General features: G+C 34.3%; 1 protein-coding gene across 1 annotated transcript in view; it reads left to right on the top strand.

Annotated features, from left to right (window-relative positions):
- The first annotated feature begins 226 nt into the window (after window positions 1–226).
- The window catches only part of LOC138694792 (xylulose kinase), a 37,073-nt gene continuing 12,490 nt past the window's right edge, over window positions 227–24,809 (top strand). The window contains exons 1-9 of the mRNA XM_069818864.1: window positions 227–379; window positions 1,252–1,334; window positions 2,421–2,571; window positions 7,216–7,395; window positions 9,384–9,485; window positions 9,692–9,823; window positions 12,650–12,803; window positions 15,758–15,902; window positions 22,412–22,527. Coding sequence (XP_069674965.1) covers window positions 317–379; window positions 1,252–1,334; window positions 2,421–2,571; window positions 7,216–7,395; window positions 9,384–9,485; window positions 9,692–9,823; window positions 12,650–12,803; window positions 15,758–15,902; window positions 22,412–22,527 — 1,126 coding nt within the window. The 5' untranslated portion in view covers window positions 227–316. The remainder of the gene's footprint in view (window positions 380–1,251; window positions 1,335–2,420; window positions 2,572–7,215; window positions 7,396–9,383; window positions 9,486–9,691; window positions 9,824–12,649; window positions 12,804–15,757; window positions 15,903–22,411; window positions 22,528–24,809) is intronic.

Below are 24,809 nucleotides of genomic sequence, written 5' to 3' on the forward strand. Positions count from 1 at the left end.
CATATGTGAGAATAGAATTCTAACTAAATACAGGAATAATTGACCTGTTAATGCTATCTATTCAACGTCACAAGAAACTTTCATTCATGTAAATTTAAATTATTTTCATAGTTCTTAATTACTTTATAGATTCTGTTAACACTCACAAAACGAATGTTACAATACTAGGGATGTTCTTTCATAGATGTTGCTAGTCGTGATTACATGTTTACATCAGCTGTTTTTATAACCTGATCTAAACCATTAGATATTGTACCTTATCTTATCTGTATTTATTACGCACGTACTGAATATTTATAGTATAGTAAACGTAAAAATGGATTCAAAGGATGAAACTAATGAAACTACTTATTTGGGATTTGATTTCAGTACTCAGCAGGTACGGGTAATAAAATTCTTAATAATCAGTACATTTCTGAAACATGATATTAAAATTATATGGAAATGGGTGATTACATTAACATAATATGATTGTCGGTAATTCAGTTTCAGTAATTTATTAACTTCCTAGGCGTTTCTCAATGGTCATTGAGAAGATGGATAATGTACGCGTAACGTGTCAACGTCTCGTGTATGGTAACACGTGCGTATGAAATGTCAATATGCAGATGGGGAGTGTAAATACGAGTACTTGATTTTATGAAGCCGCTTAAATCGTTATATGCTGTAACCTGACCCCAGACGAGGTTATTTCTTATGAAATATGACAGGCGGTGTCGTTAATTAGTAATATATTTTGGGACCAGGTAAATCATGAAACATGATTCTTTAGTGGCGGTGTCGGAGATCGAAATTTGAACTTTGCAGATAAATTCAATTCGCATGCCATTAAGGACGTTGTCGGGATTCATTGCAAATTAACGTGCTATTTTCTTTTAGGCCTACTTAAATTCTCTATGTCTGCACTCATTTAGTGTGCTACAAAGGAGTACTGGTAATCTTACTACATGTTAAAACCGTAAGTAACGGTTAAAACAATTGGTGAAGAAGAAAAAAATAATCGCATCTTGATTTTGGTTTATTGCTGTTTAAAAATAGGAAAAAAAATTGGCGTACTCTTACTATACAAAAATAAACTTGCACAGGCTGCAGTATTGAGATATTTCAATTGAAAATTTTGTTAAGAATTTTATAGATTTTACTTAGTACTGTTGAAAACTCTAATCTTGGAACCAGACAGGAAGGCTTAAATTGTCTGCTTTGTATCAAATATTCATTATTAATGATGCTGAATCGTTCCTTTTTTTCCAGTTGAAAGCTGCGGTTTTAAACAACAGTCTACAGATTCTCCAAGAAACTGTTGTTCAATTTGATTCTGATTTACCTGAATTTCGGTAAGTGTTACTTTAGGACAAAGTACAGAATCGAAGACAACACACAGGGAAAATACTTCTCTTTCATTCCCCGACTTTTTTATGCAAGAGAAAGTACAATTTTTTTTATCCAAGGAAAAATTTGTATTTATTCGCCGATCTATTTATTTTTATGTCTTATTTTTATAGTTACCGGTACTTTAGAACAAAAATGGCATGTATGTAATGCCTCGGATTCTGCTCTTGAACCTTACATTGTATTATATTTCAGTAACATGTTTCTCATTAAATAGTACTCTCATTTTACGAGGAAACTTCACATCATTCTGCCATTAGTCGACTACCTACTCTCCTGACCGCAGCGTGGGAAGCCAATTTTACAAAACATTCCAGCTTCTGAGACTGTTGCTTGTGCATTAAGTAATTGATTGGAAAGTGTACGTCGAAGTTCCACTAATATATTTTCCTCGTAAAGTGAGAACACTGTAGAAAGCAAGGCCATGTACATGGGATTTCGATGTTTGATCCTTCCCCTCCATTTGGAAAGAAACACAACTTAAATAAAACCTAATTATTTTGTAGGACCTACCCTTCCAGTTCCTCTTTATATTACTGTAGGCATATTGTGTAAATTTATGTAACATTATAGCTTTGTTTTTGCAGCAGTTTCCAACGGTTTGAAACAGTATAAATTAACAAAAAAATAGGATCCAACAACTCGCGAAAACAAAGCAAGCAAAGCAATTACTCTGTGAAAGCAACGCAAAGCAAGACCATAAAGAACTGTAAAGAGTAACGCAGCCACATGGTACCATATTATTATCAATTGAGATGGACTGTCAAATAATTATGCTGGTACTATTGATTATTGAAAGTCAAGTCAATATTTCGGGTTTCATTATCACAAAATCCACTTGAAAGTATTCCTTAAAACTGGAATTTTCCTTAAGCTGGGTTTCCTTAAAAGTGGGAACTAATTACATTATTTATATAATAATTTAGGTAGGATTTAACAGATTATTCCTTAAAAAAGGGAATTCCTTAAAAACTGGAACATTAAAACAGGGTTTTATTGTAGTTGGTTACTCAGTCTTTTGTGTCTTGAAGGACAACTTCTGGTGCAACAGTGCACAAAGATGGCCACACTGTTACAGCTCCCGTTCTTATGTGGGTGAAGGCAGTGGATATTTTATTAGATCGGCTTAAAATAGCAGGTGTTGATTTCAGCACTGTTGCAGCATTATCAGGAACTGCACAGGTAAGAAGATCATCTTTATAATGTTATGCAAGAACCATTAATTTGAAGTTATAATTACCTAACAAACTACTTCTTAAATTCAAATGGACAAAATCTCATATCGTGCAGAGATTATGTTATAATCCATAGACCCGAGAAATAAAGTACAAGGTATTTGTTGATAGAGTAGAGTGGAGTTTTTCCATTGCTAGTGATAAAATATAGTTTTTACAGGCAGTTTTTTTAATGTTATGGTTAATTTTTATGTGTGTATATATATATATATATATATATATATGGATACCTAGTCATTGTGGTATACCTGGAAACGAGAAAGTCGATAATATCGCCAAACAGGCAACATATTTGCAACCAAGACCTCTTCAAGTGATATCTCTATCCAATGCTTTTGCTTCAGTAAAGTCTCATTTTACAAACCTATGGATCAACAATTGGCTCTCTTCTGACAAAGGAAAAATTTTACAGTCTGTACAAAAGAAACCAAATGACCTGGAAATGTACAAAAACTTGCCCAGACATGTTCAAACATTTTTAACCCATTACTGCATAAAGTTATTAATGACTTGAAAAATGCGTTTCTGAGTTTAAGTTTGCTGGTTGGTGACTTAAGAATGCTTTCTTACCATTTTTATCTTTATTTACTGTCTGGGATAAAAATTAAGGACCGTCCCATAAATAGGACGCTATGCATAGTGGTCAGTGATACAGTAGCTGAATAGAATAACCCCTCTTTTAGTTCAAATAGTATTTATGTATTTATTAAGTAGCAAATACATATACACATATTAGAATCAGTGGTTCAACTGTCCTTCTCACACAAGCCTGCGCATTGCACAACACTATCTTGTGTGGTAAGGGTAGAACATTTAGGGTGGAGTCCAATTTGACACTTGCTGCAGATGAACTTTGCTTTCCCTGTACAATTAGCACACCTTCACTGAGTTTCATTTTCAACTGGCCAGTGGTGTTGACCATCAAATCTTATGTCTCCTGATGGAATGGGAACAATTTTTCCTTAGTGGGAACTCACCCCATGTCTTTTCAGTACTGTAAAAGCCAGGAGACGGCAAAAGTTGAGGAGCGGTTCTGAAGAGTTTTGAGGCTTCATTTTTCTGTACAGAAACAAAGAATTTACTACGGCAACATCAAGAAAATAAGCGAAGATGGACCACCACTCTGTTGTTGCCGCTGTTGCTAACATCGGTACTGCCAACACTGGTGCTGCTGTTTCTGTGCTAGCGCTGGTACTGCTGTTGCTGCTAGTGATATTGCTGCTGCTAGCGCTGGTGTTGATGGTGGTGATTGTAAAAAAATTCGTAGCTCTACAGCCCATGAAGGGCCAAGACCGACCAGCCTGCTGCCGGTCTCACGTCCACATGCCGAAACAGAGGTGGACTATCCTCCAACCAGAATGGAGGTATCATGTGGTTAGCACGATGATTCCCCCCTAGCCGTTATAGCTGGTTTCCGAAACCAGATGTTTGCTACCTATCGTAGCTCCACAAATGCATGATGATGCTGGGTGGGCACCGGTCCCATACACTGGCGGAAATTTCATTAGAAAATTTCTTCACCCATGAGGACTCGAACCAGCGCGCATTCCGTAACTTGAGTCCGAGGCAGGATGCCTTAGACCATGATGCCACGGCGCGGTATGTTGGTGGTTATAGTAGTAATAATAGTACTTGTAGTTGTAGTAGTATAATGGCCTTCTACCTGGAATTACCTTCCCTGTCTTGGAAATGTTCATATATTAGCTTCCTTCTTTTCGGACGGTAATAACTTGTGTGAGAAATCTCAGCTCCATTTTTTGTCTAATGTACTTTCAAAATCATTTGTTGCAGCTTTTATGTTAGAAGACTCTGGCATACTTTCATCAACAATGTCATGTTCATTATCATCATTACATATTTTTTTTTGTAATTCCGCTTTACTAAGTAGCATTTTACCGCCAAGATTATTCAAATAAGCCTCATGCTCGTCGTCCGATTTATCACTGTATTTATTTGTATAATGGAAATCTTCTGGAGGGGTCCATATATTAGACTCTCATTATTATTATTATTTTGATTTTCCATTAACCCCAGAATTTCACTCATGGTTAGACTGGAAATAAAACAATGTAATAGAAACCATATACATATTATAGGATACTACAGGAGTTCACACTGAATGGCGTCCTATTTTTAGGACGGCACTTTATTTCACCTTGTACCTAGCAACATATAAGAAAATTTTATTGTTGTTATATACCACATGAAAACTGTAGTATTCAACTCATTATGTGAAAATAAAAATCAGATTTCTGTATCACCATTACAGAGTAACTAAGAATGAACTTACCCGCAGTGCGTCACAAAATACTGTTATCCTGCCATCTTGTAAAAAATTAGCTGGTGTGAACAAATGTTCGCGCGGAATTCAAATACTGCAACACCATAATACAATGTAACAATTTACCTTCTAAACAATGCCTCCAACTGTACTAAACAAGAAAAAGTTCCATAGAAATCAGTATTTTACGCATGTCCCATTTTTAGGACGCTATGCAGTAATGGGTTAACAAGAGCCAGAACAGGTCACATTGTCACTCAATTGTACCTACACCGATTTCACATTTCTGATAATCCTACTTGTCTGTGGTGTAATAATCATGATGAAGATCTGGAACACATTCTTCTATACTGTCCATCCATAAACCACAAAAGAAGTAAATTAAAATCATCAGTACCAGTTGCAGAAGACACAGCCCTGCAGTATATATTGACTATAAACCCCACCTCTACTATAGTCGCGACACTGTTATTCCCGGTGTGACTCCTCCTCTTTGCTTACGTCTTAGGAAGTGAAGGCTCTATAAAGTCTAGGTAGGTAGTATCGTTCGCCATTTTTGTTCTTTCATTGGCGAGCTACCATACGAGGAATCTATTCGCCACACCGTTAAACATTATCATGTCGTAGCTCCTATGATAATAAATCAAACGCACTGTAATTCAGCAAATAATTGAGCGACAAATAACATCTTCGTGTGCTTTCTGTGAACGCCAACGAAAGAGCCAAAATGGCGGGCGGTTATATTAAATATTTATCGAGCCTTAAGAAATGAATAATGTCTTCCTCAGCAAATCACAAGACGCACACGTTTAAATGTAGCCGACCTACAACACGATTGGCTGCCGGAAATTAGAGCGACTGGACTATAGCAACAGGCATCTATAATGAACACCGATCAAAATACCCCTCATTTCTCGTGAAAAACAACAACTAAATAGACTACAGTGGACTATAGTGGACTTTATGTTGTCAGCAAACAGCTGGATACATTAAGAAGATTGATTAATTTTTTATATAATTATTTTAACAGTTTTGAGGTTTAGACCTGTCTTCGGACTGTTGTCTGAACGACAACAACAACAGCAGCAAGTAGGTTCTTTGTTCTGATATACAATTCTTAGAGATACCGTACTCAAATTTCGCGAAAATCGCGAAAATTTAAAAACACTGCAAAATGATAGCAAACATGTTTTTAGGTAATTTGTAACATATTTACGTGTATTTCGGCACATCAAGTATCACGAATTTTTTTATATTCTCCTCTATCATCGAATTTCTACTTTTACTCAAGAAATTTAATAGCAACTAGCGAAAAATCGTAAATTAAAGCTGTTATTCCTCCACACTTTTTTCTTCCCCCCCCCCCCCCACATTCAGCAATTTATTACCTAGGTACCAAAACAAATATGTTGAAATAAATATGTTACCAAAACAAATATATTTGCTCTATAAACAAATTATCATGCCATTATGGATAAAATGTCACACTGACTCAAGCAAATTAGTGCTGACTGTTCCCTTGGTGATGTAGCGATGTAATGTGAATTGTGAAAGGTTCTTCTCCATATTTACTTGTGTTTTAACTGACCGGAGAACGAACAGCATGAACAAACTTGGAACACTTGTCATCTTATAACTATGAAAGTAAGCAGAGTTTGTTAATGAATGCTTATAATTTTTGTTTGTAATAATTAGTGAGTAGGTTAAACATACATTTGGTTTTTTATTGTTATTCTCTACTTGAATTAAAATTATATAGAGTTTGTCATTCTAGTCATTAAAAAACTATTTCTTTCTCCCCTCGCATGCTAATAAAACTGTAAACAGTACGTGTTGTCATAATGAGCTGTTTTAATTCAGGCAGTTCAGGTATAGATGATCACAGAACCCAAGAATTTTCCTTTTTCACCCAAGAATTTAATTATTTTACTCAAGAATTTTTACCTTTGTCACTCAAAAAATTTAGGTGATTTTTTTTTTTTTCAAGAAATTTGAAGGTCCTTAACAATTCTCTACCGCAAGTAATATAAGTTGTCTTCTGCTTTATAGTCTTCTTCTTCCTGACAATCGTTGATCAGTCATACAGACAGCTGTATGTAACGATTCCAGTGAGTAGGCTTCCTCTCACCTGATGACGAAGACAGAACCAATCTTCGAAATGTCGTAAAACTATATTTTACAACTAGCAATGGAAAAAGTTCACTCCACTCTATCAACAAATATTAATCCACCATTGCTCTCCCCATCATTCAGATCTAAAGTACAAGGTATTTTTAAATTGACGTAGATGTGAATGTGTGATTTTTACAGCAACATGGATCAGTCTACTGGCAGAAAGGGGCACAACAGAAACTTAAATCATTACAGTCAAGTATGTTCCTGCATGATCAGTTGAGAGGTGCGTTCTCAATGAGTGATGCCCCAATCTGGCGAGATTCAAGTACAACAAAACAATGTCGAGAGCTGGAGAATGCAGTTGGAGGCCCACAGGTTTGTATGAAACAGTCTTAGCAATTGTGATAAATGTAAAACATGATAATGCAACATCACTTTTTTTATACTTTGTACACTCGAACTGAGTTCATGACTATATTCATTGTTATACTCTTTTGACTATAGGACAGATTCTATTTATTTCCATGAATCTCAAAATAGTTTTTGACCTTTCCATTGGTGCTTCAGTTATTCCTCATCTCAGTATTCTCTTGGTTAATAACTAACAGTACCAATAATGCTAATTTTGAAATTCTTTGTCTTTTTTGTGCTGTAAATTATCTTTACAATTACGTTGATATTTTAAAATTTATTTCACTGTATACTTTTAATGTTGTTGTTTTCTAATGCCAGGCGTTTGACAGTAAAGTCATTTGACCTCTTGCACTCCAATATTTTTCAAAGATATTATCATGGCCAGCCACTGAAGCACAGATTTTGAGGTGTTCCGAATCCATTTCTTGGCTTGAGTTGCACAATGGGCAGTTAGGGGACTGATATATTCCAATTCTATGCAGGTGTTTGGCCAAACAATCATGGCCTGTTGCCAATCTAAATGCAGCTACAGACGATTTTCGTGGTAAATCGGGAATTAACTGTGGATTATGATGCAGAGAGTTCCATTTTTTCCCTTGAGATTGTGTTATCAAATTTTGTTTGTTGAAGTCTAAGTATGTAGATTTAATAAATCTTTTCACAGAGTAATACGTACATTTAGTAACAAGTCTGTAAGGAGCAGTGCTGCCCTTCTTTGCTAAAGCATCCGCATTCTCGTTTCCCAGGATTCCACAGTGGGATGGTATCCATTGGAATACAGTTCTTTTATTGAGTGGTATTGAGAGAGCATTTTAGTTATTTCTGCTGTTTGAGATGAAGGTGTGTGTTTAGAGACTATTGATAGAATAACTGCTTTGGAGTCTGACAATATAACTGCATTCTTAAATTTATTGATGTGGCATAGAAGATTCCTGAGACTTTCACTTATTGCAATGATTTCTCCATCAAAACTTGTTGTTCCATACCCAAGAGATCTATAAAGTGAGAAGAGACAGCACGTAACACCTGCACCGGCACCTTGTTCTCTGGAGATCAAGGATCCGTCAGTGTATAAATGAAGCCAGTTTTGTGGAGAGTACCTAATATTAATTGTTTCTTAAAGGCAATTGTTTTAGTATTTCAATGTTTACTTCTGATTTTAGTATTTCTTCTGTTAAATTTAGATTATATTCTATATTTAATAGAGTTAAAGGGTTTGGTTTAATTTGTAAGTTTTCTTTTAAATTCGGGATAGTGATTTTCTGTTTTAATTCTTGAACAATGGATATGAAACTTTTTTGAGTTTTCAATCTACAGAGAGGACTGTATGAATGCCAATTGTTTCCTGGTAATCTGATAAGTTTTTCATATTGAATCAGTGCTTTTTCTTCTATTGTCATTTTGATGCTGTTAATATTAGTGAGGAATCTCATAGAATCTATTGGAGTTGTTTTGATTCCACCAGTAATGAGTCTGAGAGCTTGGTTTTGAACATATTCTATTTCGTTTATTGTGTGTGAATGAAGTAGCCACCAAAACGTTAAAATATGGTGTTCACTTAAATCGGCTACAACTTGCCAATTTTACTCCAATATACCTTTAATGTTGATGTTTCTCTAACAATCCATATGCTAAATTAGAAAATAAAACTGTTTATTGAAAATATAGTACTTACAGTTTGCAAAATATTTCTACAGTCAGGTCTGAGCTGTTACATAGATACCAAAACTGTCATAAGTTGATGTCCACAATTGACCATGGAGAGACATTACTTGTGCCTCATGTATCAACATGACTGGAAAGAGTTAATAAAGAACAAAATAAAAATGCTTTGGAATGTGAAAGCATAGCAGGTATTTGTATAAAAGTCAAATAGATCAAATGAAGGAGAATGACAAGATATGATGATTATTTAATTAATGTTGCTATTTTTTTATTTTGTTTTACAGAAATTAGCTGAGATCACAGGTTCACGAGCATATGAAAGGTTCACTGGATCACAAATTGCGAAAGTGTACCAAACAAAAGAAGCTGTGTATAAAAATACTGAGGTAAGTCACAGAAATTTTCATTGTAATTACAGTAATCATTTATTGACGTTCCATAATTTATATTCCTTACTAATCAGTTGATCATACAAGAAGGTGAAACAGATAATTAATGCAGCAGTGTTCTGATCATCTGTTTGAAACTGATGAGAAACTATTTTCATTTGCATTGCACTGAGGTTAATTCATCATAATTTGTTCTGTTTCAGCGAATTTCATTGATCAGCAGTTTTGCTTGTTCCTTATTTCTTGGCGACTATGCCCCTATAGATTTTGCAGATGGTTCTGGAATGAATTTAATGGATCTTCATACAAAAAACTGGTCGCCAGAGATCATCAAGGTATGCTACTGTATGCATTGTGTGGTATCTGAATTTTATATATTACATACAAAAGTTTGAGGCTTGAAAGTAATAAACCTAGAGGACATCGTCGACCAGGAAGACCTTTGAGAAGACTGCTAGATGGGGCCGAAACAGGTCTACAGAGGCCTAATTCGTGAAGGATGATGATGACATACAAAAGTATTTTCTTACAAAATCTTCCATTAAATGCCATGTCACTTGTTTTTCTCTGTTTCTTTCAGATTGTAAGTTTTAAAATAAAGAATGTTTGTCTTTTTTGCATGCTTTCTGGGATTGCATGGATTCTCACTATGTATGTTTTACATTTAATATTTTAGGTATGTGCATGTGCGTATACAGTGATCATGGTAATTTCATCTAGATAATAGAAAGAAGTGATTTGATTACTATAAATGTTGTGTAGTTGAGCATGTGGGAAGTGAATCTCATGTAAAATGGAATTGCTGTAAAAATTATTCTACAGAATGTCTAAGGTGTCAATAATATATGCATATGTGAATAATTTTTCTCGTTTGTATACTAATAGTAAAAAAATGTAGAGATAGTAATATTTTTGTTACATGATGTATTTTTTTATTTATGTTCATAAGCTTTTATGAGCAACATTAACCCAATCACATTGTTTGACGAGCTGTGGTCGCATGAGATTTACCACACCAAAATATCTTAGTTAGACGTCTTAATAAATAAGTACATACTTTCAGCATAGTTTGTGATAAATTCTGCGTCAAAAATCTTGTGTAGTTATATGTTTATAATTTTTTTTTTTACAGAACACTGCAAATTTATCAGCAAACTGGACATTAAATTCCAGTGCAGGGAATCTAAATAATTTAAATACGAGTTCATTGTGTTAAAAAGCAAGTAGAAAAATCGTTATTTCTCCTTACTCAGTTCCGTAATTTAGTATTTAAATTTTGATGTGTTAACTTCATCTGATGCATTGAATTTCTTTCATTAACCATTTTAAAATATTAATATGATGTAAGCTGTTAAGTGTAGTCTGCTTGTCTCTCAAAAAGCCTACTAATTATATCAATTTTATAACATGACTAAAAAGCCTACTAATTATATCAATTTTATAACATGACTAAAAAGCCTACTAATTATATCAATTTTATAACATGACTAAAAAGATAATTTAGCATGTTCAAAACAAGCTTGAAATGAAGCTGTTGTGGGGTTGTTTGTAGTACAGGTCATGGTATTGTTATTGACAGTGATAGTAACATTTATTAGTATATAAAGCATTCATTTCTTTGGATTAGATCAGTGGTTCCCAAAGTGGAGTTCGTGTTAAGATCTGAGGAGGGTCGCAAGATGATTTACAAAATAAAACAAAAACACCTTATTACTGTTCTCCAACCAGGAGATCAACCGTAAAAGGAATGTGCTTACTATTGCCTCATCGATTGGAACGAAGTAGATAAATAATATTACCGTTATAACACCAGTTTAAAAACCATGCGCTCTCCTGCATATGTTATTTCCTGTATGAAGAGATTAAAAGACCAGGAGATTAACTGAGATCTAATTTTGTAACTAGGGTAGTATCAATATGTCTGTATCAATGTTATGGTTTGTGCTGTGAGAGCTAGCCAATAGAGGTAAGAGTACCCACGTGTGTGACCTTATGACATCAACATTCATTCACAGCATTACGCCCCTTCGTCTCATCCGGCGAAGACTTTCTCGTGGTTGGAGCACAGTAACTTATTTTGCCTATTTGAAAAAATTTGGAAAGAATACGAAGTCCCAATTGATTGGAAAAAAAGGTATTCTTGTGAAGTTGTCAAAAAAAAAAAAAAAAAAAAAAGGAAATATGATAATTGGCGTGGGATCACACTATTGTCTATTCTTAGTAAGGTGTTCACAAAGATACTGCTAGACCGAATAAAGGACGGTATAGATGAGAGACTTAGAAGAGAACAGGCTGGTTTCTGCAAAAATAAGTCTTGTATCGACCAAATAAATACATTATGCATTATAGTAGAACAATGTGTGGAATTAGGAGTTCCGTTGTATTTGGTTTTTATAGACTTCCTAGAGGCGTTTGACTCTTTGAGAATTTTTTTTTATTTTATTGGGTTATTTTATGACGCTGTATCAACATCTAGGTTATTTAGCGTCTGAATGAAATGAAGGTGATAATGCCGGTGAAATGAGTCCGGGATTCAGCACCGAAAGTTACCCAGCATTTGTTCGTATTGAGTTGAGGGAAAACCCCGGAAAAAACCTCAACCAGGTAACTTGCCCCGACCGGGATTCGAACCCGGGCCACCTGGTTTCACGGCCAGATGCGCTGACCGTTACTCCACAGGTGTGGACCTCTTTGAGAAGGGAGTCCATGTGGAGGTCTTTGGAAAAATATGGTATACCGAGTAACATAATTCTAATCAAGAGTTTTATTAGGACTATACATGCCGAGTTAGTCATAATGGCGTGTTAAGTGATCCGATTAAAGTTCATTCAGGAGTCAAGTAGGAATGTATTCTATCTCCCACCATTTTTCTCTGTTTGTGTGTGTGTGTGTGTGTGTGTGTGTGTGTGTGTGTGTGTGTGTGTGTGTGTGTTTGTGTGTGTTTGTGCGTGCGTGCGTGCGTGTGTGTGTGTGTGTGTTTGTGCGTGCGTGGCATGTGCACGTTTTCATTATATTAACATTTCACTGTGTCCTGTGCCCTGTGCATAGTAAGCTCTTATGTTTTAAACTAATGACCTGACTTACAGCATTGTGTTTCTGTGCTACATGCCTGTTGAATATAGATTAGTGAATGTTGTATGCTGTGCATTGTGTGTTTTCAGGCAGTTGCACCCGATCTAGAAGCTAAACTTGGTTCCCCTGTTCCTTCGTACACTAATCTAGGTCCTATTTCGAAGTATTACGTTGACAGATTTGGATTCAACCCTGAGTGTAGTGTGATTGCATTTACGGGTGATAACCCAGCCTCACTTATAGGTAACAATTTTTAAAAGACAATTTACAGACAAAAAAGAAATATATGAAGGTGGAGTAGTAATGTAACATTATTGGCTGTAGTTTGTAAAACTCATCTTTAGCTTGAAACATACTTTTCATAGGTACTTTCGTAAACTTCTTTTACTTTAAGTAATGTAGAAACTTTAAATTACATAGAAATTCTGATGAGTAGGATGTAACAGTTTGAAATGTTGCTGCTTATATGGAACATAATCTTCTTCACCTTCTTCAATATAGTTTTATTATGTAAGTCAATAGAATTCATATCTTCAACTTTGTTTCTTAAACTTCTTTCATTTCTTCTTCTTCTTCTTCTTCTTCTTCTTCTTCTTCTTCGACAGTATAAAGATTTTATTTTTGACTTCATATTTTTTTCAGTTTAATTCTTATCTTTTTTATATTTTGTATTTATATTAGGTTATGAATGCAAATAACATACAGTCCTATAAAATTTGAATGCATTCCAGATTTAACAAACGTTTCATTGTTTGTTTAGTCAATTGTCCGAAGACAGATCTGAACCTCACAAATGATACCAAGAAGGCACCACTTATGAGGCAACTATGTCAGGAGATAATGGGGTAGGGTGGCCAGTTCCTTTCTCCCTTCATTGCGTACATCGCTGACTAGTTACATATTACACTAATCAGACTTCAGATGCATACAAACAATTGTTCTTCCTTTGACACATATGGTCAAATGAGAAGTACTGCCTGATAATAATAGATGTAAATATCAGCCAGAACCTCAATCAGAGGAAAACATTTCATTAATAATCTGAAATATTTTATTAGTATTTATTAGGTATTTTGTATATTTTACACAGACAAAAATTAAATGTTTGAAGATATAATGTGTTAGAAGTAGAAAAGCAACATAGAGATTTTACAGAGGCTGAAAGATGTGGGAGCCTTAACCTCCTATTACTATATGGACCGCCATGGCCTACAATATCATTTACTGAACAGAGTGATAAAAGTACAGTAAGCTTAGGCTACAGTGCTAGCTATTGGGGCCTTTCTCTGTATAAGGAGGAAGAAAAGTTCTTCTAATTGTCATTCTCTCATTTTATCATACCAGTAATGGAGAGATTCAGAAACTTAATGATGCCGTAAGTGATTTAGCAATTTTTTTCTCTGTTCCCTTAGGCCAAGAAAAATATCTAACAGTTCTGTTTATTAATTGGTTAGATCAGGCCTGCAGAACTCGCAAAGTAGGGGAACTATGACGTCAGCCTCACTCCACTTCTATTGGGGATGATCGACTTCCTCCCCGAGAATGAATGTTGACGCAGCCGAGCGTAACTAGAACGCCATGACTGCACAGGTAGAAAAGGTGGGTGGGGTAAAAGAGCGGAGGAAAGCAATCACTCTCAAGAACTACAGTTCTGCAGGCCTGGGTTAGATCATCACAACACCAGCAAATAGCGTGCTTCCAAGTACCACACACGGCCACATACTCACAGATGAACTTCTATTTGAAAGCTCTGCATTATGTTGGATGTGATAGATTTAATGAGTTTTTATTAACCTCATGCACATTGTTTTATTTGACAAAAATTTGAATATATTATTTTATTATTGAAATCATGGAATGGTCTTACCTTACACTGTGTAATTATGTAACTTTGAAATTCTGTTAATACTGTTCATTCATTTTCTTTGTATATATTTGTTACTAGATTCTTCATCTGAATTTTAATTTGAAGTTTTGTCCTGTTGTTCCACAGTTCCTGCGGATTTAAAAAGCTTGAATTACTTTCCTGTTTCACATGGAAGTAAAAGCTTGCACTTCTATGAATTTCATTCCATATTACTGGCAACTTGTATTGCATTTCCATGGAAATGGCAATAATGACTTCATCATTGTGACATCATGGCCACCTAAGACAGGAGGACGATCAGAATTAAAAAAGAGACTATACTAATTCTGATGGTTAAGACTTACGTCTTAGTAATAGCCATGAATTTAAAAACAATATTTCAATTTCATTTTTAAATCATGATTGCTAGTGGGATTTAACATATCTACTCTAGCAAATCTTGGAATCAGACCGAACACTGCTACTCTTATTTTCTGTTCTGTACTAATTTTCTGTTCTATATTAATTTTCTAATTCCGTGATGTGTGAATTAGCCGAGATAATACATATGTCTGCTGTTAAATTCCTAGAATCTCTGTTGCTGTATTCGAGTGACATCTTTGCTACTGTTGAAACACTGGCGACTTCTACATTAATAATTATTATTACCCGGTACCATCTTATAAATCAGGCAAAGAATATGAAAACAATGATCTTTTGGTTACGAAATTAAATGTGGAAATAGACACCACATAAATTGAAGTTTTTTGTTCCAAATATTATATGGAGATGCCAGAAGACTGATGCATTGATTTCCTCAAGTCCCATCACTAAAATACAACAGCAGTAATTGTTCTAAATACTAACCCTTAAAGTAAAGACTCTCATTGTTTCTGCACCCTTTATGCGTAAATTTGTTATTTTTATAATCTTGTAATATTACCTTATTGTAGTGATACACCATAACTAATTAAATGTTGATGACAGTATAAATAAATCTAAATCTAAATATTACCTTACACTCTTAGAAGAAAGTTTTGTCACACAGATACTTATAAGTCCCAGAAATGAGGCAGTGCGCATGATCAGACATACAACGAAACGAAACTAATTTCATTACCTCAACTACTTCTTCTCTTGTGAACCAGGTTGCTCGTTCTCTGATCATGCACACTGCTCCTTTCTGGAACTTATAAAGTATCTGTGCAACAAAACTTTTTTCTAAGACTGTACATGAAGTTTACGAGTATGTAGGCCTATTTCAACAGTCAGTCACTGTAATTAGAATTTTTTCCACATAATAACTTTACAGAATTGAAATGTCTGTCATATTTAAATGTTTGTTTTACAGGCATGCGTTTGAAGAAAGATGACATTGCAGTGAGCTTGGGTACTAGTGATACATTATTCCTTTCCCTCACTAAGCCTAAGGTACTTCTTGAAGGACATATTCTTTGCAATCCAGTTGAAAAAGATGCTTACATGGCTCTTTTATGGTAAGTAAAAGATACCTTTTTATCATCTAGAGGTTCTTTGGAAAATAATACTTTGTTTAAAATTTGTAGCTTTCTTAGGGTTTGAGGAATGACGCAGATTCTATGTCTAACACCACATGCTTCACTGTTGATTTAGCCTTATTGAAGCTATAAACAGTGTTAATTAGGATAGTTCATTTATTCACAGTGTTCTGCCCAAGGGCAGGTCTTTCTCTGCAAACCTAGTATTTTCCAGTCTTTCCTATTTTTTGCCTTCCTCTTAGTCCACATATGACCCATATAATTACCTTAATGTTGTCTGTCATCTGATATCTTCTTCTCATTCATTCATTCATTTTCATTCATTTATTTTATTCCATAGATCTTACATGAGCAATGAAGCTTTAAGATGTGGAACATGTCAACATTTTACAATATTACAATTACAATTTTTACAAATTTTTATAGTTTTACAATTCAGTAATTTTCTACAATTTTTACAATTTTGTACAATTTTTTTACATTTTTTTACATTTTTTTACATTTTTTTACATTTTGGCGAGATGTAGTGAGATGAGATGAGGTCCGAGGATTCGCCAAAATATTACCCGGCATTTGCCTTTTCGGTGGGGGAAACCTCGGAAAAACCCAACCAGGTAATCAAATCAAAGGGGGTAATCAAATCAAAGGGGTTGATGTCAAGGACTCGCCATAGACCATCCGGCTTCAGTCCCACGGCTGGGGAAAACCTTCGAAGAAACCAAAGTCCAAAGGGGGGTCCAACCCAAGCCCGAACGCAGCTCCGGATCAGCAGCCCAGCGAGTCTGTCGACTGACCAACATCGATGGCTCTACTAAAAGTATACAATACATAGCCAATCAGATTATTAAATTTACAAACGCAAACGATCATTCATAAGTTGAGCTATATTATAATACAAAACAATTTAATTAAATTTAAGGCATAAACAATTCAACCAGTTGTGATATACAGAAATTGATAATACATATCATGCAAACTACTTCAAATTACAAACAAACAATTTATCAGTAGAGCTATATAGATTACTATTCAATTTAAAGCATATACAATTCATCGGCCAAATCTATACAAATATATACAATACAAAGTAGCATACTTTCATTAAGCTATACAAATTTGTGCAATTAATATCAAGTAGATTAATTCAATTTATAATCATAAACAATTCATCAGTTGAGCTATACATATTACCATTCAATTTACAGTAGGTCTGTATACAATTCATCAGTAGAGCTACACTGACTAGTAATCATTTAAGAACATATACAATTCATCAGCCAAACTATACAAACATATACAATCAAATTAGTTCAATTTACAAACTTATTTTCGTTAAGCTATACAATTCATATGAAGTAGATTAATTCAATTTATAAGCTTAAACAATTCATCAGTTGACCTATACAGTATACTATTCAATTTACAGTACATACAATTCATCAGTTATGCTAAACAAAAAATACAATACATAGTAAACAGATTAAGTCAATATAAAAACATATTTTAGTTGAGCTATATAAAATTGTACATGTCATTTAAGTAGAATAATTCAATTCACAAGCATAAACAATTCATCAATTGTGTAGAAGGTATGAGTATGTAGAAATTTGGTTAATTCTTTTCTGAACCTTTTCTCGTTGTTCTTCAAATCTTTAAGATAATTAGGCAGTGCATTGAAGACTGTTATACATGAATAGCGAACTCCTTTTTTAAAACAGCTTAGACTAACAGAGGGTAGATGAAGATCTGATTTATGTCTTGTATTAAAATGATGAATGTCTTGATTAGTACTGAATTTATCTTGGTTCTTAATATACAGCATCATTACGGAAAGAATGTATTCACAAGGTAAAGTCAAGATTTCTAAGTTTCGGAAAATATTTTTACATGAGGTCCTTTTATGCACACCGGCCATTATTCTTATAGCTTTCTTTTGTAAAACAAAAACGTGTTTAGCTTCAGACGAGTTACCCCAGAATATTAAGCCATATTTCATTACAGAGTGAAAATATGCAAAGTATGACATTTTGAGTAAGTTTATATCACCAATAGTAGATAAGGATCTTAATGCATAACAGGCAGAGCTCAATTTACGAGTAATACATTCTATATGCGTTTTCCAGTTCAAGTGATTATCCAATTCTAAACCAAGAAACTTTGTGCTTATAGATTCTTTGAGATGAGTTCCATTTAATCGAATACTGTAGGAAACCTGAGCACTATTGTGTGTACTAAATTTGACTGCACTGGTTTTATCAACATTAAGTGCTAGTTTATTTGCATGGAACCATTCATTCATTAGATTCAGCACTGTATTAGAAGTGTTTATAAAATGATCGTATTGTTTGCTTGAAATAATTACACTTGTATCATCTGCAAATAAAATTACATGGGATGAATTGTTTATGGTCAAGGCTAAATCATTAATATAAACTAGAAACAACAATGGACCTAAAATTGACCCCTGCGGAACACCATGTTTAATATTTCTAAATTCTGAATAAGTAACTTTATGACTATTTGGTACATTTATTTCTACTTTTTGTTTTCTGTTTGATAAGTACGATGTAAACCAACCCAACATCTCATCTTTAATGCCATAAAACTTCAATTTTTTTACTAATATACTATGGTCTACACAATCAAATGCTTTAGCCAAGTCACAAAAAATCCCACCTACATGTAGTTTCGAATTTAATGAATTTAGTATTTCATCCACCAAACTAAAAGCAGCATTCTCTGTCGATTTTTGTTTTCTAAATCCAAACTGTTCTAAAACTAATATATTGTTGGACTCCAGGTAATGATATAATCTATTATACATAACTTTCTCAAACACTTTTGAAAATGTTGTTAATAATGATATGGGTCTGTAATTAGCAATAGTACATTTATCTCCCTTTTTGTATATTGGTTTTACTATTGAATATTTGAGTCTTTCTGGAAAAATACCACATTGCATTGACAAATTGCATAGATAGCTTAACGGAGGGGATAATATTTCAGAACAAGCTTTCAGAACTTTACTTGGAATTTCATCATATCCAGAGGAATATTTTGTTTTTAGTTGTTTTATCACATGCATGATTTCTGCTGCGGTAGTGGGAATAAATTTGAGACCTAAAAACTCAGTGTTAAATGCATCAGTTAGGTAACCAAGTGCAGCATCTTCTGCACAATCTTGAATGTTTAAGTTCTGAATAATATTTATATAGAAGTCGTTAAAATGATTTGCAATTGATTTTGGGTTATCTATTTTACTATCATTGATTTTAATGCAAGTAATATTTTCACTCTTTGAATATCGATTAGTTTCATTTTTAATAATATCCCAAATAGTTTTAATCTTATTATCTGAATTTTGTATTTTTTCATTCAGATACATTTTCTTTGCATCTTTTATAACTTTTGTCAAAGTTTTACAGTAATTCTTGTAGTAATTAAGAACATGAGGATCATCACTATTCCTACTCATTAAATATAGATTCCTTTTTCTAGCACATGATATTTTAATTCCCTGAGTTATCCACGTGTTTTTACTTTTACATTTTTTCACCACCTTGACTGGAAAACATTCATTGAAATAATTCGTAAATGTAGTGAAAAATGCATTAAATTTAGTATTAATATCAATGGTATCGGTACTATATACATTTTCCCAAGATTCATTTTGTAGACATGTATTTAAATGATGAAGAGATTCAGCATTTATAATCCTTTTTTTTATTTTTAGATTAACACTTTGGAATTTTTCACTCATATTGAAAACACTTAGAATTTGTGCATCGTGATCAGACAGGCCATTGACTAATGGTACTGTTGAATAGGAATTCAATCTACTTTTATCTATAAATATATTATCAATGGCAGTACTACTTCCAGCTTGTGTTCTGGTTGGAAAACTTACTGTGTGACTAAGATTATAAGTTTCAAGAAGTGAGTTTAATTTTCTTTTACGTGAGCTTTCTGATAGATAATCTATGTTTATGTCACCACAGATTACAAATTCGGTATGTGGTTTATAAAGTCTTTTCAATAATGAATCTAAGTTAGTTGTAAATTTCTTATAATCTCCCATTGGCGCCCTATAAACACATAAGATAATTAAATTTGATATCTCATAACCAATTTGTATTCCACAGATTTCAATATCTTGTTCAAGGCAAAAATCAGATATATCAATTTTACTAAATAATAGATCCTCTCTGATAAAAATACAGGCACCCCCTTTTTGGAAGACATGTCTACAGAAATGGGAACCTAATACATATCCATGTAAAGACAGTTGTAGTATTTCCTGTTGCTTCATGTGATGTTCAGTTATACATAATATCTGAGGTTTATGCTTTTGAGTTGCTAAAGAAGTGATCAATTCATCAGTTTAACTCTTCTCCCATTCACCATTCCTTCGAGTGCATCCTTCAGAAGGCAGTGCCTTCTCAGCCAGTGACTCAACCAATTCCTTTTCCTCTTCCTGATCAGTTTCAGCTTCATTCTTTCTTTACCCACTTTTTCCAACACAGCTTCGTTTCTTATTCTGTCTGGCCATTTCACACACTCCACCTTTCTCCATATCCACATTTCAAATGCTTCTAGTCGTTTCTCTTCACTTCATCGTAATATGATAAATAAGTTAACTATAAACATGATTCTGGGCGACTATAATAGTTCAGGTGGTTCCCCCCCTTTTTTCTCAACTGTAAGGCGAATATCAGGTAATCAAATGTCGAATCCTTGGCCTCTTGTCACTTAATACCATCTCGTTATCACCAATTTCAACAGTGCTAAATAAGCTAGTAATTTATACAGTGTCATTAAATAATAACTAAAAAAAGCATGATTATTTTCTACATTCATTGGAATTTCCATACACAGATACATTTAACTATATATTGTTAAATATTGTATAATTTACAAATAATTGACTGATGTCAATTTTAATTAACTGTGTCAGTTGATATATACAGAACATATAATTTTATTATTGAAATCAATAATAGTCTCACCTTATACTGTGTCATTATGTAACTTCGAAGTTCTGTTAATACTGTTCATTCATTATCGTTGTATGAATTTTAATTTTAAATTTTGTCCTGTTGTTCCACAGTTCCTGTAGATTTAAAATGCTTGAATTTTTTTATGTTTCACTCGGAAGTAAAAGCTTGCACTTGTGTGAATTAGGTTCCTTGTATGACTGGCAACTTGTGTCGCATGACCATCTATGACTAGAAGACATTCTACATTCATTAGAATTTCCATACACAGATACATTTAACTATATATATATATATATTGTTAAATATTTTATAATTTACAAATAATTTACTGATGTCAGTTTTAATTAACTGTGTCAGTTGATATATGAGGGGCTCACAACCAGAGTGGACCAAGTCCACCAGTGGTCAGTTTGTGGATTAATACAATTTCGGATGAAGAAAACTTTGATTTATTCATTGCCGTAACAAACTTAGTCCATAACTCATTTGTTACTCCACAGAGGGCAGCATTTCCTATGGAAGGTGAAGGTTACTAAGCATGAGCCAGGAACTTTAAGACTCAATTTCTCAAAATTATTCCAGAAGGACTTGGTCCACTCTGGTTGTGAACCTCTCATATACAGAACATATAATTTTATTATTGAAATCATGAAATGGTCTCACCTTACACTGTGTAATTATGTAACTTTGAATTCTGTTAATATTATTCATTCATTATTGTTGTATGAATTTTAATTTGAAGTTTCGTCCTGTTGTTCCACAGTTCCTGTAGATTTAAAATGCTTTAATTTTTCCTGTTTCACACGTAAGTAAAAACTTTCATTGTGTGAATTTCGTTCCATGTATGACTAGCAACTTGTATCACATTTCCATGACAATGGCAATAATGACTTCGTCTCTTTGTAAAATATCAAACATCATGGCCATCTATGACTAGAGGACGATCAGAAATAAAAAAGAAACTACTGTACTAATAATTCTGATCGCTCAAGTCAAGGAATTGCAGATGACATCGCAGTGGAAGAGGATAAAATGTGGGCTACAGATATAGAGAATCCTTGCCCTATTGTGAAGAAATTTTTCTTAGTTCACTGGCATGCAAGAGTAGAGTTTTATAACTTCTGTTTATAGAAAATGAGTTCACAGTTCACCATTTACAACTTCCTTAATCTTCATAGGTGTAAATATTTCTTAAATACTTAAAATACTTGTTACTATAAGCAACAGGAATTCTGAAGTCAATATAATAAAATTTCATCATCTGAAAAAGTATTAGTATTTTCCACCATGTATGATGTGCACCATTGCAGTGAAACAAGTATTTTTGCTTTGATTTTCGTTCAGTAAAATGAATAATACCACCAGGTAATTTGACTTTCTCAAGACCATGGATACTGTGAAGATATGTTTGGATAGGTAGAGTGTATTAGAGATATATATATTTAAATTGTGTGACTAATATGCAATGTTTATTTTCTGTTCCATATTTAGCTTCAAAAATGGATCTCTAACTCGGGAGAGGATTCGGAACAGTTGTGCAGAGGACTCCTGGAAATTATTCAACGAACTTCTTAACAGTACACCTCGAGGAAACTTTGGCAACATGGGTAAACTCAGATAGTCATAATACATTCCTCATACTTCTAAGCCTCATTAATCTTGGAATTTTGCACATGCAGTAGAGATTTGATAATTCGAACAGATTGGGGAAAGGGATCATTTGTATTAGCAAATCGTTTGCATTACCAGCATCTTTTTTGAATGAAAAAGAAAACTTTTATGTTGAAAAAGAAACATTTTTATTTTATGTGTACTTATATAATCCATGGCGCTACAACCCTTGAAGGGCCTAGACTGACCAGCTGGCTGCTGGCCTCACGCCCACATGCCGAAGCAGAGGTAGACGATCATCCAACCAGAATGGAGGTATCGTGTGGTTAGCACAATGATCCCCCCAGCCATTATAGCTGGCATTCGCAACCGGATTTCGCTACCTATCGTAGTTCCCCAAGTGCATCACGATGCTGGGTGGGCACTGGTCCCATACACTGGCCGAAATTTCATGAGAAAATTTCTTCTCTCATGAGGACCCAAACGAGCGCACATTCTGTAACATGAATCCTAGGCAGGATGCCTTAGACCACGACGCCACAGCGAGGGACTGTGTACTTATATACTACAATAGTACAATAGTACAATATGTATATGTATGACAAAACATGCCAAAACCTTCCTTACTACATACTGTACCTATTTACCAAAAATGTCAGTAATTTTTTGTTTTTAACATTGCTATTCAGCTTTTGATCGAATGAATAATCTCGCATATGCCGCAGCATCATAATTTCACCACTGTCTTTGCTGTTTTCTTCAGTCCATTGAAGAGCTGGTTTTGCCTTGCACTCAAGTTTTTCTCTCTCACGAGTTCTTCAAACTCTCTTTGGAACGGTTCGATTGACTCCTCTTTGCTCGAGAGTCTTCACTTGCAATTTTGAGACATCTGATGCCATGACGTTTTTTGAAGTTGCCTTACCAACTTTTACTCGCACTTAAACCTACGTTATTCTTCGTCATTTGATGATGGTGAATTCGAGCTTTTCACAAAGCATTTCACCACTCACAGGAATGTGTAGTTGTCTCCCTGCTGAATGAACCACATAAAAACAGTATTGCCTACCTTGGAATTAACAGTTTTTTTCAGGGTATTATGTTTACCAGGGCCGTGTTCCACTGTGTTTATGAACTTTCTTATGTTTGCTTTGTTCCTCTTAATGTTACTAATTGTGTTGACTTGCCGATCTCGAATTGCATAGCAATCACAGAGTAGCTGGTTCCTTTTTCAGTCATGTCTGTAATTTGTGCCTTGTCTCTCAAGCTGAGACTTTTATGTTTATGTGAGGCCATAGGTGAGGGGGCAAGAGGAGGGGTATCTGAAGCCCATTCGAATTGTTGCATCCTTCGGTTTACCGAGTGTCCAGATGATCGAGTCCCTACTGTATAAGTAAAATGTAAAATATATATTATTATTATTATTATATTATGTAACTCAAACGTAAAATAGAAATGTTTTATAATTATATATATATATATATATATATATATATATATATATATATATATATACACACTCACACACACACACACATAATTATTTACCTTCCTCCATTGCAGGTTATTTGTATATAATCTGCTTCTTTAATTTATGTCTTTTTTTTTTTACATGGGATGGGTCATAAAAACTTGATGGTTTAAAACATAATTTTAAAATTACTGTATGTGTGTGTGTATATATATATATATATATATATATATATATTGTGAATTTTATTAGTAACAACAATGTAATTTATTCGCCACAACAATAATTCCTTTCTACAATTCGCCTTAAACGCTCTCGTCAACAATTGGATTTTCACTTAACACAGTATTCGTTATAGCACTCCACCGACGACAATGACAATTTACTTGGACTAGTACGAACAACAATGAACTGTTAATCTTAACTAATATTTACAAAGCACTATTTACAAATCAGAACTATCAGTTCTCAGTTCACAGTTCTTCTATCTCAGTCACTCGAGTTCACAGTATCTCGAACCACAGACCTTCAGAGACAGTTCACTGTACTCGAACTCGGGTCCCTCCTACTGCGGTCCACTGCACTCGAACTCAGGTCCCTCCTACTGCGGTCCACTGCACTCGAACTCAGGCCTTCGGATGCTGACGCAGATGCGGACGCACACTCGAGTCGAACTCCTGCTGGCTTGCTTGCTCTGGCTTTCTCACTGACTGAATAACTGAAAACTCTGAAACTGCCGTCGTTCCTTCGCGACCGTAATTTATAACCACAGCGACGTAACATCGAAGGTTCCACCCGTCTCTAGAGATG

The sequence above is a fragment of the Periplaneta americana genome, chromosome 2 (assembly GCF_040183065.1).
Source record: "Periplaneta americana isolate PAMFEO1 chromosome 2, P.americana_PAMFEO1_priV1, whole genome shotgun sequence".
NCBI classification, from domain to species: Eukaryota; Metazoa; Arthropoda; class Insecta; order Blattodea; family Blattidae; genus Periplaneta; species Periplaneta americana.